Genomic DNA, 15217 nt, shown 5'->3' with positions numbered 1-15217 from the left:
ATATATATATATATATATATATATATATATATATATATATAATATATATATATATATTATATATATATATATATATATATATATATATATATATATAATTATATATATATATATATATATATATATATATATATATAATACTAGAGAAAAGGAACCATTACAAACATTTCACTTGGGTCTCAGTTTCCTCACCTGTAAATAGGGGACCAAAATACTCATGTTTCCTACTTTGCAGAGCAGGTAAGAAGAGAGAACTTTGTACATTCTGGAACCTTACGAAGCGAGGAACACCAGACACCCCAAACTCCTAGTCTCAGTATTTAGCTTTTATGCCCATTCTTAGTAGTGGTTTTCTAATTCAGGTTTTGTTATTTCCAAAGCTTTAGGGCTCAGCTCTAGGGATGATTATTCGGATCACAATTCAATAACCATGCTCTGTGCATGAAGCTAGGCATTAGTAATACTAGTGAGCATTTGTGTAAAGCCTTCAGGTGAACAAGGTTTGGACACGCACTGTTACCAAGTGAAGTGTGACGCAGACCCTGCTTTCAGGGAGACTGCAATCTAATGGGATTTCTGCATCATTTTCCAATCTAATTTTTTCATTCAAGAAAGCCATACGAAGCTACAAGAATTGTTTGCTGAGTGCAACCACAGTCCCAAACAGTTATTTACACGTGTGAAAAATTCATTCTTGGGAAGCTTCAGAAAAGAAGATAATTAATGCCTTCTCTTCAGAGTTTTCAAGTTATAAGGACTAGCTTATGGCCAGAGATGCAGGATGCTGGGACGGACCGGGAGGGAGAAGATGGAAGGCGCCTTAGGCACCATGGAGTACCATCTCATTTTTACAGATGAGGAAACCGAGGGCCAGGGAGATGAAGGGACTCCCAAGTTACACAGCTAGGAAGAGGCAGAAGTAAGATTTGAACCCAGGTCCTGGGAATCCAATTCCCCCATCTTCCAGTGAGGGTAAGGGACTGACCCAAGGTCACAGAGCTGGGATTCAAACTAAAGTTCTTGAGGTCACCATCGGCTAGCATCAGAACAGGTTGAGGAGGGCTTGAGCCTCAGTGAACAAGGAGAAAGTCTATTCAACAGGAATGGCCCACTTTGCCTTATGGGCCAGGGGAGGGGAGGCTGGGCCAATGCTTGCTTTGTGGTTCCAAAGGACAAGAGCTGGCTTTCTCAAATGGCTGACTTTTCCAAAACTGGGTCCAACGGGCAGTATGCAGTACTGGACTTGGCACTGTGAGGGAACCAAAGGCAAGGCTGTGAACCAAGACCTTGCCTCAGCATGGCCAGCAATAATTCCAGTTTGTCATTCGACATGACGGCTATGCCAGAGTGAGAGTAGCAGGGACCAGGACTGGCCATGTGGAGAGAGATGACTGACCTGTCGTGAGGAAAAGGGTCACCAAAAATTTTCTCACACCCTTCTCCTTAAGATAAGACGGGTTTGTCAAGCAGTAATAGATCACAGCAGAGCGTGGTTAGGAAGGCAGTCAAGTATAAGCCAGAGGGTCACGCAATTTGGTCTTAAGAGATCACTCACCTCCTCCAACCCTCTCACTTTCTAGAGGCCCAGGAGGGCGAAAAGACTCAGATCATGCAGGTGAGAAGTAGCACAACTAGATTTCAAATCCAGGGCCTCAGGCTGCAAATTAGTATTTTGTTTTACCATACAGAATGCCTCTGACCCATGATCATTGTTCTATACTACTTGCTTATACAACATCTTTGATCCCAGCTCTGCAAGGCACTGCCTGTGTGGTCTTAAGAATGCCATTACTCTCTGTAAGCCTCAGCTTCCTGATCCATAAAACGAGCAACTGAGTCTCGTTACCTTAAAGGGCCCTTCCAGCTCTAAAGCTCTGATTCTATGACCAACTTTTAAATGATGTTAATAAAATATCTTTTAAAAAATCAGAAAAAGCACAACAGAATCACGAGCTCAACTACTTGCTCTTATGGGACTGGACTGGAAGGCCACTGGGGTAGTGTGACCCCCAACTGCCTTCCAAAGAGTTGACCCCAGTCCATTTTTCAGTCAACACAATGACACTGGAGAGAAGGCTTGTGGATGTGGGATGAGTAAGGACCATAAGGGAAGGAGGGTGAATCAAGTTCAGACAAAATAAAGAAATGAATATGTGGCTTCATGGCCACTTCTTCAAGGGAGATGAAGGCAATCATTGACCTAGTATGATGAATGGAGGACGGATGAAAGTCAAAGGGATCTCCACTTATTTTGGGGGGAGGGCTAGTGGCAAATCAGATTTTTAAAAATTAATAGAATTTATAGTGTATGTTTGCAGGTTATTAGGAGCACCTGCTAGTAATTAGTAAAGCCTCATTAATGCTTGATTATTGCCAATTGGAAGCTCAAGGTAAAATAGGACTGCTTATGTGGTATGTTTGTATCTAATCACAACAGAAAAGCTTGGCAGGTGGCAAAGGAAGAGGGAAGGAAAGCTTTTCTGGGGCTTCCCTCCTTTTTTATGGGAGGCAAAGGGTTAAGGGTCAACAAAACATTCATACCTCCACATAACATTCCACTGAATCCTCGAGTGGTATCAAATGGGGGAGGGGCATTTCTAGTGGCCACCAGAGAAGGAGGAATGACCACAAGTCATTGGACTTGGCTCATTTTTATTTCCCTCATCACTGATGGTTCTTGACCACTCCCATCAACATGCTTCTTAGGGCCCCCCCAAAACTGGCACCCCTTGGTCTCAAGGCAACGTTATCCAAGCTTTCTTACAAAATTCTTAAGGAAGGGGAGAGCAATAACTACCCCTGACCATGCCATTAATATGGAATGGTCTGAAGAACATCAGGGCACACTTGCTGGTCACCTTACCCAGTCACCTGAGGGGGGAGGCAAGGCCCTCCTCCTCTCCCCAAGGCCAAACTGTGACTCAGTTATTCATCCCTAGGGAAAGCTGAGCTGGTTGGCTCAGACTGGTGTAACTCCAGCAATACTGAGTCCTGGTGTGACCCTGAAGTCAGCTGGTAGGATTAGCCCCTAGGCTGAGAGGTGTGTGAATGTGTAAGTGTGTGTGAATGTGAGCGTGTGTGAGTGTGTGAGTGTGAGTATGCGAATATATGAGTGAGTGTGTATGTGCATATGTAAGTGTGTATGTGTGTATGTGCATTGTGAGTGTGTATGTGTGTGCGCATACGTGAGTGTGTATGTGTGAGTGTATATGTGAGTGAGTGTGTATGTATATGTGCATATGTGTGTGAATGTGTGAGTATGTGTGTGTGAGTGTGTATGTGCATATGTAAGTGTGTGTATGTGTGAGTGTGTATGTATGTGTGTGCGTGCGTGTGAGTATATGTGTGAGTGTGTGTACGTGGCTTCTAAAGATAAGTAGTAGAATGACTGAGCATATTTAGGCTCCTCTTGATTCCGGAGGAGTTCCAACACCTCCAAGGTCGAGCCGTTTAGAACTTGTGAGACGGCTGTGCTTTTAAGATGCTCCAGTTCCCTTTGTCAGCCTCAGTACAGAGCTACACGTCCCCCGAGACCAGAGTCCCTGCGCTGGGGTGGGCAAGTGACAGGTCTGTCCTTTACTGCACAGGTCAGACAAAGATGGGGAGCCAGCGGGTGGCGGTGAGGTGGAACGCTTACAATGAGAGGGAACGTCCACAGCTTCAGCCAATCTAGCGTTGAAGCTTTGCCTTTTGACCCAAAGTCTAACCAGGTAAGCCTGCATCTGCCGGTGCTCACCTGGGCCACAGCGCCTAAGAAGAGGTGCCAGCTTCCGACATGTGAGACTTGCAAGGCCTAACCTATAAGACAGCGGCAAATGTCACCGATCCCCTCCATCCAGCAAAGCCTGCCCATCTACACCAGCACAAACACGCACACACCTGTACGTACAGAGACACACGGGATGCGTCTTTTGGGCTAGGCTGGTTTCCTCGGGGCATGATCACCTTACCTGAATTTGGTGAAATGTGCAGACTGCTCATGTCCTTGGCCAGGCCGTTGGTCTTGGGGCTGGAGATGGGGGCGCAGGCCGATGTGGCCCGGGGCGGTCTCTTCCCTGGGACTTTCACAGTGGTCCTCAGAAGGTCGATCTCCTTCCCATGGACGTTCTGCATGTAATCCTGCCCAAAGACAGAAACAAAAGACACATGACCAAAACTACTCCAAGAGAAGACACGGAGAGAAAAGTTCCAGAAAGGCAAAGATGGAGGCCGAGCTTTGCTTAGAGCTGAGGAACCTGGGGCAGAGAGGCGGCTGATTTGGCCGAGTGACGGTCTGAGGGAGGGTGGGACTCAGGGACAATGAAGATGATGGATAAGGAGCACAACAGCCAGGTGAAGCGGTGAAGGCCCAGAGAAGGAAGGTCACATGGTAAGTGGGGAGACCTGGGTCCTCAGCCTCCAGGTGCCCTCCCCTTTCAATCGGAGCCCCCTCACATTCTAGATGTATGATTCCATATGTACTCTACGTGCTAGCTACAGTTATCGTACCCATTTTATATACAAGGAAACCAAGGCTCAGATAGGGACAAGTAGATGGATGGATGGATGGCTAATAGCTAGGACCCAGAAAAGAATACTTGGCATTGTATGTTAAAGAGCGTGGGGCACAGAGGGCTAGACTTGGGAGTCAGGAAGGCCTAGTTTCAAATCTAGCCTTAGACGCTTCTTAGCTATAGAATTCTGGGAAAGTCAGCCTTCCAGGACTCAGTTTCCTCATTGGACTCCAAGTCTTTGATCCTATGAAACCTATCCTAGGTGTATAACTTGAGTCAAGTCATTCACGTGCCGTGAGCCCCAATCTTCTCACCTCTAAGATGGGGACAGTCCTAGCGCCTACTTCATAAGGTTCGGGAGGAACTGATAAGACAATGTGCCTCAAAGAACCACAGATTCAGGACGGGATGGTACCAGAGGCCATCTTGGGCAGTCATGCCAAACTCAATTAGAAACAGAGCCCTGCTGGCTGCGTCCTCAGAAAACCACACATTATCATTATTTATGTTATAGTGTATTTTTATTTATTTTGTTCAACATCTCCCAATGACATTTTGACGTGGTTTAGCAGGACTCGGGAGTTTTGTGAAGCAGTCTGATACCTCTGATCTAGCCCCATTTCACAGATGAGGAAACTGAGATCCAAAAAGGTAAAATGACTGAGTTATTGGGATCCCGGCTTTCCAGCTGGCAGGAGCTGCAGACACCAGTTAGCCTGAATCTCTAGTTTTACAGATGAGGACATCAGGCCTACCCGTATGAAGGGGCTTGCGTGGCACCACACAGATGGGAAGGGCAGAGTGGGGCTTCACGGAGTCTTGTCCCAAGACTCCCAAGGTTGGCCCTCTTTCCAGGAAGTTGTCTGCAAACCTACACAAACACCAGCTAAGACTGTTTTGGAATGCTGTTAGCATATCAACAGAGCACAGGCAATTATTCGGACTTACAGCTATGTCCACGCTGATATTCTTAAATAAAGGGAGGACAGAAGACAACAATGGCGACAATGACAAAAGAGGTCTGGGGAGGAAGAGGGCTGAGCATGGCCAAAATCACTTCGGTGAATGCAGAGAGGCAGAGAACAGGCCACCGCCGGGATGGGCGACTGCCTGAGAGCCACAGGGAAAGGCCTCGCTCTTACTAGAAGGCATGGGCGCCCACATGGAGACGCATGGGAATTGGAGCATTAGGGACACAGGACATAATTATGTGAGCCCAAGTCTGCTTGTCCCTTTGATGACTGCTGCCCAATGAGGAAAGACTGTGCCCTGCCCCTCAGGGGAAGACAGCAGGGAGAGGGATGTCGGGCAGGCTTTCTACCACCCCGCACTCAGGTCACCTGTGGGCTCGCCTCTGGACACTGTCCTGGCCACAAGCAGAAAGGTTCATCTGAGTCTGTCTGGCAAGACTCCGCCAATCCATGCTTGTCAGGGCAGCTCCTTCTGGTTCTCTGTCCAACAGCAGTGCTTCCCCACAGTTCAAATCCCTGGCAGAATCGCTCCCTCCAAAGCCTGGTCCACACAGGTCCTTGAGGGGCCTCCTGGGCAGGGTGGGGCTGGCTGGGATGGCCTCAGGCTCCTTCCAGCTCTGGGCCACAAGGATCCCCTGGAGAGACTAATACTTCTGCTCCACCTTTTCTATACCGACAGCTGTGAAACTGGGGAGTTGGGCAAAATGACCTCTAGGGTTGTGGCCGGCTAGCCATCACATCGGCTCTATGAAACGGACTGAGCCAGTGGAACGGCTGACTCCACCTGCCCATGAACCCAAGGCTGCCCCTTGAACTGGCGTGAGCGCCGTTCCCGCCTCCATGTGTTTACCCCGGCTGGAGCACTGTTCCCACCTCCAGGCGTTTACCCAGGCAGATGGAAACCTGTTCTGTAAAGCACTTCCTCATCACCTTGGCTTCTTTGAAGCCAAGGAACCACTGAGGAACTCCAAGGAACATCCTTCTTGAGAAGGAAAACTGATGAAACAAATGGAAAGGACACCGGGTGTGGAGGCCAAAGACCTGAGTGACGATTTCAGTGCCGCCATTTTTTTCCTGGCGTGAGCTGGGGAAAGTCATTCACCCGCCTGAGCCTCAACTCTCTTGAGTATAAGGGGGAGGTTGCCTTAATGGCTTCCAAAGCCCCTTTCAGTTCAAAGTCGCCATCCAATGATCTGCTCCACAAATCTCTATCTAGGCTGTCCAAATTCATCATTCAGGGATTTCTCTTTTTTGGGCTGTTGTTGTGGTGCCAGAGTCAAGGGATGCCCATCAAGGTGTGTCTTTAATGAGGTAAACAGAAGCAAAAGCACTTCAATCCCCTGTCCCTGCTCTCACACCACCATCTATACAATAACCGATAATAGACCGATATATCTAATATAGAGTACCATGTGCTGTGTGACCTTGGGTAAGTCACCACCTCCCTGGACCTCTGTTTACTCAACTCTAAGATGAGGCAGTTGGCCTGGATGACCTTGAAAATCTCTTATGGCTCCAAGTGCAGGATGCCAGTTGACTCTGAGTTTAGACCAATCTCCTTCTAGACTAATCAGGGCTGGCTCCTAGCTGTCCAAGCAGACCCCTGGCTATCACCCAAGGGATGGAGCCAGGATGCCTCATGGCGGCCTAAAACGCACCAACCTCTCTATCCTCCTGCAGGCCAGCTCAGCCAAAAGAAGGCTGGCCACATTTTCTTCTTGCCTTTTTGACAGCTCTCATGCACTGTGGCCAACGGCCTCATCTTTAAGGCCTTTCTGCAAAGATACACTCCAAGCATGCAGTCCAAATTCTGGATTCCCATTTCTTAATAATGGCTGAGTTCATTTCCTGATGCCTTCTCCTCCTCATTGCAGAAGATCTGTTCCTTAGGAAATATCAACTTGCTATAACTTTCTTCTTTAATGCCAATTCTTAACAAATTAAAAGACAATAACAGGGGTGTAATTGAGCATTTATTGCTTATGGGCTCAGAGATGAGGCTAATCAAAGAGTGACTAAATCCTCAGCATGGTTTCTTTTAATAGACAGGCGAGTTTTAATATACAATAACTACAATATTTTATTTAAATCTGTTGTTGAAATGTACAAAGCGCCTGCTCATTTCGAGGGCCAAGGGATCACACTTGCTCCTGACCCTTTCGAGGGCCAGAAGATTGGCTTTCCTGCATTCAATAGGGTAGGAAAGTCTGATCAGTAGTGCAGACTTAGGTGGGGAAAGACACCTCAGAGGCGGTCTAATCCAATCCCCTCACTAAACACATCAGGAAACTGAGGCCCCCCAGGTGAAGTGACTTGGGAGCCTAAGATTTTGGAATGGGAAGGGCCCTCAGAGGTCATCCACACCAACTCCCTCATTGTAGAGAGGGCCCAGATGGAGGAAGATGGAGGAAGCCACGCGCATTGGGACCTGTGCATCAAAAGATACTTTGTCATCCCAAAATTGTGCTGGATGAGTCACGCTTTTGGGGTGACGCTCAGGAAGCCCCCAGTTTAGATGTGTGGTGCTGCTTTCCAGCAAATAGAATTTTCACAGTTCTACGGGGACATATTCACTTTTGCGCCACAAACAGGTGGAGAGGGCACACACAACCTTTCTGTTGGTTTCAGGGTAGCAAGGAAACCCTGGGTCTTTTCTCAGGGGAAGAAGAAAGAACACTAATTTGTTTTGCTTTCATTTGCTTTTTTTTTTTTTTAAAGGAATCAGAGTTTTCCTTCTCCCTTCTAGCAACTGGGGACTTGAGGAATGAAAGGGAAAATCACGAATTAAGAGGGAAAACCTCTTGGGAACATGCAAACTTCAGAAGCCACTCAGGGGTGGTTTGATCACAGGCTGTAGAACAGACTGGAGTCTCACTGTTATCTGGAATATGCTGCCAGAAAGGCAGGCTGGGAGCCGGATGGATTTTGATATGCAAATGAGAGCAATGCCACCCTGTCGGATGTTAGCGGGGAGAAAATGCTGATCGGAGGAAAAAGGGGAAAGGAGGCATCTAACAAGGCATGAGGGTAATTCACAGCCAAGGACTTTTAAACAGCTCTTAACAAGTCCCTGGAGCCCACTCGAGGGCCACCCCAGAAGCACCATCTCTGGCCCCTCAACAGCTTGAAGAAGTAGTCATTGAAAACCCATTTGCATTTTCTTCTCAGGTTGTCCAAGCTCATCATTGGGGATTTTTTTTTTTTTTGGATTGTTGTGTTTAACACAGGTGCTGAGCCAAGGGATCTCCACGGAGGTGCGTCTTGAACGAGGTAAACAGCAGCATCTCAATCCCCTGCACCCTGTGCTCACACCTCCGCCATCCCTTGTTTTCTACATTTCGCTCCTAATTATGTTGCATCTATTGCCATACACTTAATTAGCTGCATTAATGTGATTTCTTTTCACATAGTCAAGCAATTAAGAGCTATGATTGAGTTTCATTCAATTAGCCTCAACAAACATGCTAATTGATGTCCCAGATGCAAATGAGGTACGATGAGAGAAACCTGCTAGCTACTGGAGTTGTGGCAGAGACCCACGGCTTGCAGCTTGCTGACGGCAGCATCACTTCCCGGGGCTACCACCTTCTGCGGGAGATGAGCCATTAGTGCCTCAGTGTACCCAATGGATCTCCACATGAAACATCCTTTGATTTGCTACTCTAAGAGGCTGGCAGAGCACCACCCAGCAGTGTGTTAGCGGAATGGCGAGTTACCCAATGCAGCGACTTTGGGTCCAGCACAGATGGCAGCCAGAGAATCGGCCGGAGGAGATGTCATAAACCACCAATGCAAACTGGCCAGTCCCTAAATCATCAGCCTATGAAGGCTAGGGAAGGCAAATGGCTCACAGCTAAGCTCGGGTATCTCGGGGTAGTGGATCTGTCTTGTCTAAGAGTGAGCAGTAACTGGCCGCTATGTCTTTGTGAACTGCTGGGCATTTGGGTGTGGGTGGTTCAGCCCAATCACTCATCTCCCCCCAGTATTCTTTGTAAGGAGTCCCCTTTCTTGAATTCCACTGAGAGGGTACCTTCGGCAATCTGGAAAACAATCTTGCGTTCTTTTGGTTACCCAAGGCCAATAACCACCAGCTTTAACCTGACACCAAACGCTTGACATTACCTTCAAATAATTAGCCAGAATGAATCCAGTGTCTGGCACCCAGGAGATGATTTATGAAGGCTCAGTGACTGACTGAATCTGAGCAGGATTATTTCAATTCACTTCTACAAGGCCATCACGAGGCAGAAATGTCAGAGTCCCTCCCCTAAAACAGCTTCGATCTTTTTGGAAGGAACCGACTTGTCGGCAGATAAGTTCATACCCAAATTTCCAAAGACAATTCAAGAAGTGAAGGGGCCATTAACATGTGGGAGGAACAAAAAAAGCAACAAACCAGAGACTCAAGGGACCTTGGCATCCTAAGACACAGGGGCAAAAAGGTGTCAGGGTAGGGGGACCTTCAAGTCTGAGAAACAGCTTTGGCAAAGGCCTGGAGGTGAGAGATGGTGCTCCCAGGTTGGGAAGTGATGGCGAGGCCTGCCATCTGGGAAGAAAGCCTAGAGCTGTTCCAGACAAAGGACATTTGGATACAGCTGAAAAAATTATAATCTACAGGGCTTGGGATGATCAAGAGTCCACATTTGGAAACTTCCACAAGTGAAAAATCTTGTTTCCGCTGAATGGGCTGTGATTTTTTTCTCCCATGAAACAAAGAAATACAAAATAGTCTCTGACATTAAACTTCTGTGGATATGCTTAATGTTTATTTATCTGCTAGCTGCAATGACCAAGGTAGCTCATCCTTTTGTGGTGCTCACTGGTTTTGACCTATAACAATCTTTCCTTCTTGCACAGCCTGAATAATAAGCTAATAAAAAGAATAACAGCTAACATTGACATAGTGCCTACTGTGCACCAGGAGCTGGGCCCCACATGCTTTACAAATATGATCTCATTGACCCTTACAACAACCCTGCAAAGTGGGTGCTCTCATCGCCATTTTACAGATGAGGAAACGGAGGCCAACAGAGGTTAAGTCCGGGGTCACACGGCTACGTGTCTGAGGCCGGATCAGAGGACTCCACGGCATTGCCCCCCTGCTTCTCTGTGTGTGCAAGCTAACCCGTGAATGGCCACCAGCCCTGGACATCAAGATCGAAAACAAAAGTGTCATTAACATCTTATGGTTTTACCATACGATTTCCCCTCCCCCACTAAACTCAAAGGACATTGAAGCAGAAGCGAGCAAGAGTGAGGTGTGACCTGACCGCATGTGCCCTGGACCAACTGAGGAAGCACCTGCCCACACCTCCATCGAATCAGCAAAGGCAAGGGAGAGTGGCAGGAAATCCTCCACTCAAACGCCTCAACCTTTACTAGAGGAGTTCCCCTCTCCTCCAAAGGGCCGCGGTCATGGAGAAGGCCGCCATACCAGCAGGCGGCTCCAGAAGGAGATTAACGAAAGAGATCACATCAAAAGGGCAAATGGCAGGCCTGGCCAGCACAGGGTGAATGCACAGCAGCCTCCTGTCCCAGCCGTGAAGCTCTTAGACGGAGGTGAGGCGGAGACAACAGCACGATAAGAAATAGGAGAGCGAGGCAGAGGGCTACCTTTGGCCTCAGAGGGCCTGTGCTCGAGGCTAGTCTCAACATTTCCTAATCGTGTGACCTCCTGGGCCTCAGGGTCCTCATCTGAGTGCTGTGGACCTTGACTGGGGGCTGCAGAGATTCTTTCAAGCTCTCATGGACACTATACCTCTCCCGAGCCCCTTATGGTCCCTATACAGATTTCAGAGTTCACGAAAGGGAAAAGTTAAAATTGTCTGTCTTTATTTTCACTAATCTTGAATTGAAATTTAGCATTTCCTTCAATTATTTAAAAACATGATTCTGAGGAGTCCAGAGGCTTCCCTGAACTGACAAAGGAGGCCATGACACACACTCACACCTAAAAGATTAAGGACCCCCTGGGCTATAGGGCTATGGGCCTAGGAAACCTAAAATGTGAAACCCTGTACAGTGTATAGTGAAATGTTAAGCCCTGTACAATGTATAGTGAAATGGTAAACCCTGTACAATGTATAGTTAAGTGTTAAACCCTGTACAATGTATAGTGAAATGTGAAACCCTGTACAATGTATAGTGAAATGGTAAATCACGTACAACGTATAGTGAAATGGTAAATCATGTACAATGTATAGTTAAATAATGACGGGTTTTTTTTTTTTTAAAGAAAAAATTGTGATTTCTAATGAGGGGGCCAGAAGGTTTCAATGGTTTATACAGGAGACTTCAGATAGTACGACAATGATATATCATTAAATTCAATGTTCGGTGATGATAATAATAAAAGATGAGAAGAATGAGCTAACAATAGTTATAATAAGCTGTAAACAGCTCTAGAGGTTACAAAGCACTTTACATAATTTACCTCATTTGATCATCAGACCAACCACAGGAGTTCAAGTATAATTTTTTTTTTATTTCTAAGACAAGGAAACATGTTCTCAGAAGGAAAAAGACTTGCCCAGGATCACACAGCTGACACTCAGATCATGTCTCTAGACCCACTGCTCATTGTCCATCCAGGACAATAACACCCACCAAGCCTGAGGGGCTGGCTACTGTTCACGATTCATCCAAAAGCCAGGAAAGGCCCCGGGAATTGCAAACATGCCTTTGGCTTGGTGACTTCATCACTGCTCAAACACCTGAATTAACCTGAATCCTCCAAAAGGGAGACGGACTCATCGGTAGTCTTACTGTACAAAGCCCGGACTGTAGGCCGACGGGCAGGATTAGCTCACTGCTGAAAACACGTTGCCACACATGCGTGCTCCGAGGCCCCCACATTCAGCATGGGCTACAACTGTACATTCTGTGCCGAGTGTGAACGACACAGCCCAGGCAACCCTGGGCTGCTGCTGCCCCCATCCCTGAAATCTCATTACGATGAGCTCCAAGGGGTCATCACAGTTATTTTTGATGCCCTGGGATTTATTTTGTCAAACAGGGCTTGAACACAAGAAGACTGTCAGCTGGGACTTGGGCATTTTGGTGCCAGGCAGAGATTGTAGCTGCACTGATTTCTCCCAGATCCAAGATTTGGATGACTTCTCCCTATGGTTGCTCCTCCTCCTCATTTTTGTAAAAAACAGTTCTCTGTGAGACAGAATGGTTTTCTTCAGTATTTAGGACGCATAAAAAAAAGGTGGCAGATCTTTGGTCACGTCCTTGGAGGGCACCATCACGTGACTAGCTTATTTGTTAGGCCCTCAGGCATCATGTACTGCACTAAGCATGGGGAATAGAAAGACATAAGGGAAAGTGTCCTGGCACATCCACCCACAAGTATCCACAGAACAGAAAACAAATGTGCGCAGTAGTTCTGAGATCAGCCCAGAGAGCTGAGGGATCAGGCCAGACTTCATGGGAGGGGCAGTCCTTGGGCAGAATGGGGGGGGACTGCTATGGACTATTCCCCTCAAATAGGATGAGGAGTCTTGATTTGTTATAGAATGTCAGTTCTTCTACTTTTCAAAGGAATGTTCAGGGAAGAGCCTTGAAGGCTAAAGACTGTACCATTCCTGCCCTCCCCACCCCACTAGTCCTTTTTCCACAGAGCACCAGATTTGAATCCTGACTTACTATCTTTGTGTCTTCAGGAAAATTATTTAACTGCTCAGAGCCTCAGTTTTCTCACCTGTCAAATGAGAGCCGTGGCCTCAAAGGGACCCTCCAGGTCCCTTCCGGACCTAAATCCATGCAACCCTATGATCCACAGTCCACATGTTAATTCATCTCTAAGGCCATTAATTGAGCTAGAACTGCCACTTCTTCAGGGATCACCATTTCTCAGTCTTCCACCCAAGGGAGATACTCAGAAGCCGTCAGTCTACTGAACTTTCTGTGTCTTAAGCCAAATACAAAATTAGATATTCAACTTTTCCTGACTTCAGGGTGCCATGCTACGACTAGGCATGCATTTTCTACCTGAAGAGAGGGATGCTGGGAGTATTTCTCCCAGTGACACTGACATTTCTTGCAGAGGATACCAAATTCAAGGAACCGATCCTGCCTGGCTGAGGCAAGAGGACTAACCTGCAAAGCTATTGTTCAACACAGAGCTTAATGAAAATTTGGGGGAGGGACACCAAACCCCCAACCCACCCGGGCTCCATGCCTCTGCAGATACTTTTGTGCATGTCTGTGGCAGTCAGACATTTTTATTGCAAAACGTCGTCTGGAAAAGATGCAAAACAAAATTGCTAAACTGCAGAGAAAAAAAATAAAGGGGGGGGGACAAAAGGCCCCCTTCCCTTTGCTTATTGAGTTCAAAGGCATAACATGTAGCACCCTGCAGCAAATGGGAAGCTACACTAATTTTAAAACCATAAAATGCTATAAAGTACCCTGCGGGGCAGGACTACACTGAGATAGTTGCGCCGAAATAAGACACGGTTCATTTACTTCGCAGCTTAGCCTAATGTAATCATCAGCGGCTTTCCAGCCTAGAGTTGTCCCAGGCAGAGCCGACGCTGAGGAGGCGACACTCCCAGCCATCGAGGGGGCCTCTCCGAGACTGCTGTTGATTACAAGATTTTTCAGTTTTGACAAGCCCTTAATGAACATAAATCGCACCTTGATTGGCTCCCGTTTGGGGCCACGGGCACACCTGAGAGCTCCCTCCCCTTCCCAGCTCCCCGTCCACCAAAGGCCTCCTCGGCAAGAAGCCAATGACAATCACGCTCCGAGCCCGACAAGAAAATATTTATAAAATGCAGTTGTGAGAGAAAGTGTCTCTGTCGGAGGGAGAGAGCACTTCCTTCTGCGGCTGGACTCTCTGCCTCTCCCCCAGACCGGGTCTTCCGCTCACATGTGCTGCCTTCCAGGAAAACCAAGATGCTCAATCCATTTGTCCTCACCCAACCATCGCCCACCACAATTAGCAACATGAGAGAGAAGGGAAAAGGGGCGCCCCCCGTGTCTGTACTGCCCGGGATCCCAAAGAGCCCTCAAAATGCCTGACAGGCCAGTTGGGGGATCCGGACAGTAAGCCACCACTGTAAACCCAGCATCCCGACACAGATGCTTGTACCGAGAGGCATGCATGGGCTGTGCTTGGGCTAAAACACGAACAAATTTAACGGATGTTAGGAACCGAGAGAAGGGGGAGGAGTTTCCATCTTTTCCCCTTGCTCAGAAAAGCAATTCTCAGGCAATTAGACTATTTATAATTTTTGGTGTGCTTCACATTCACACATTTTCAGGGAAATCCAGAGATGCTGCTTTGTCCTGTTCTCACCCCAGGGAGACTCACTAGGTTCTGTAAACATCAGGACAGCGTGGAAAGTGTTGGGTGAGCATTCAGTTCATTTATAAAGCCTGATTTCTGAAAGGCTAAAGGGCGCAGACAATAAACAGGAAATCACTTAAGCATAAACATAGCTGTGAGTTAACAAAGGTATTCTTTCACTCTCCTTTTTAAAAACTCTCTCTCTCTCTCTCTCTCTCTCTCTCTCTCTCTCTCTCTCTCTCTCTCTCTCTCCCCCTACCCCTGTCTGTTTCCTTCTCTCTCAGTAGAAATTCTGGTTCCAGCATTAATTTTCTATAGTCTCTCTCACAAACAGTTGGAGATATTTTTAAAAATATGCTCATCTACTGGGCCTACTGATGGTTTATGGTGTGTGGCAATGAAGGGATGTTGGATAAATCATTCTTTGTGCTTTCCGAAATAATCTGAGTCAATGC

The 15217-nt window shown here is 47.1% G+C and overlaps 1 protein-coding gene across 1 annotated transcript in view; it reads right to left on the bottom strand.

The window, feature by feature from the left end:
• AGAP1 (ArfGAP with GTPase domain, ankyrin repeat and PH domain 1) overlaps positions 1-15217 on the bottom strand; it is a 482721-nt gene that overhangs the window by 207377 nt on the left and 260127 nt on the right. Inside the window, 1 exon segment of the mRNA XM_078154609.1 lies at positions 3951-4119. Coding sequence (XP_078010735.1) covers positions 3951-4119 — 169 coding nt within the window.

The sequence above is a fragment of the Phascolarctos cinereus genome, unplaced genomic scaffold, assembly GCF_003287225.1.
Source record: "Phascolarctos cinereus isolate Bilbo 61053 unplaced genomic scaffold, phaCin_HiC Scaffold_5;HRSCAF=322, whole genome shotgun sequence".
NCBI classification, from domain to species: Eukaryota; Metazoa; Chordata; class Mammalia; order Diprotodontia; family Phascolarctidae; genus Phascolarctos; species Phascolarctos cinereus.
The sequence above is the reverse complement of the archived record's forward strand: the minus strand, read 5'-3'. Positions and strand labels throughout refer to the sequence as shown.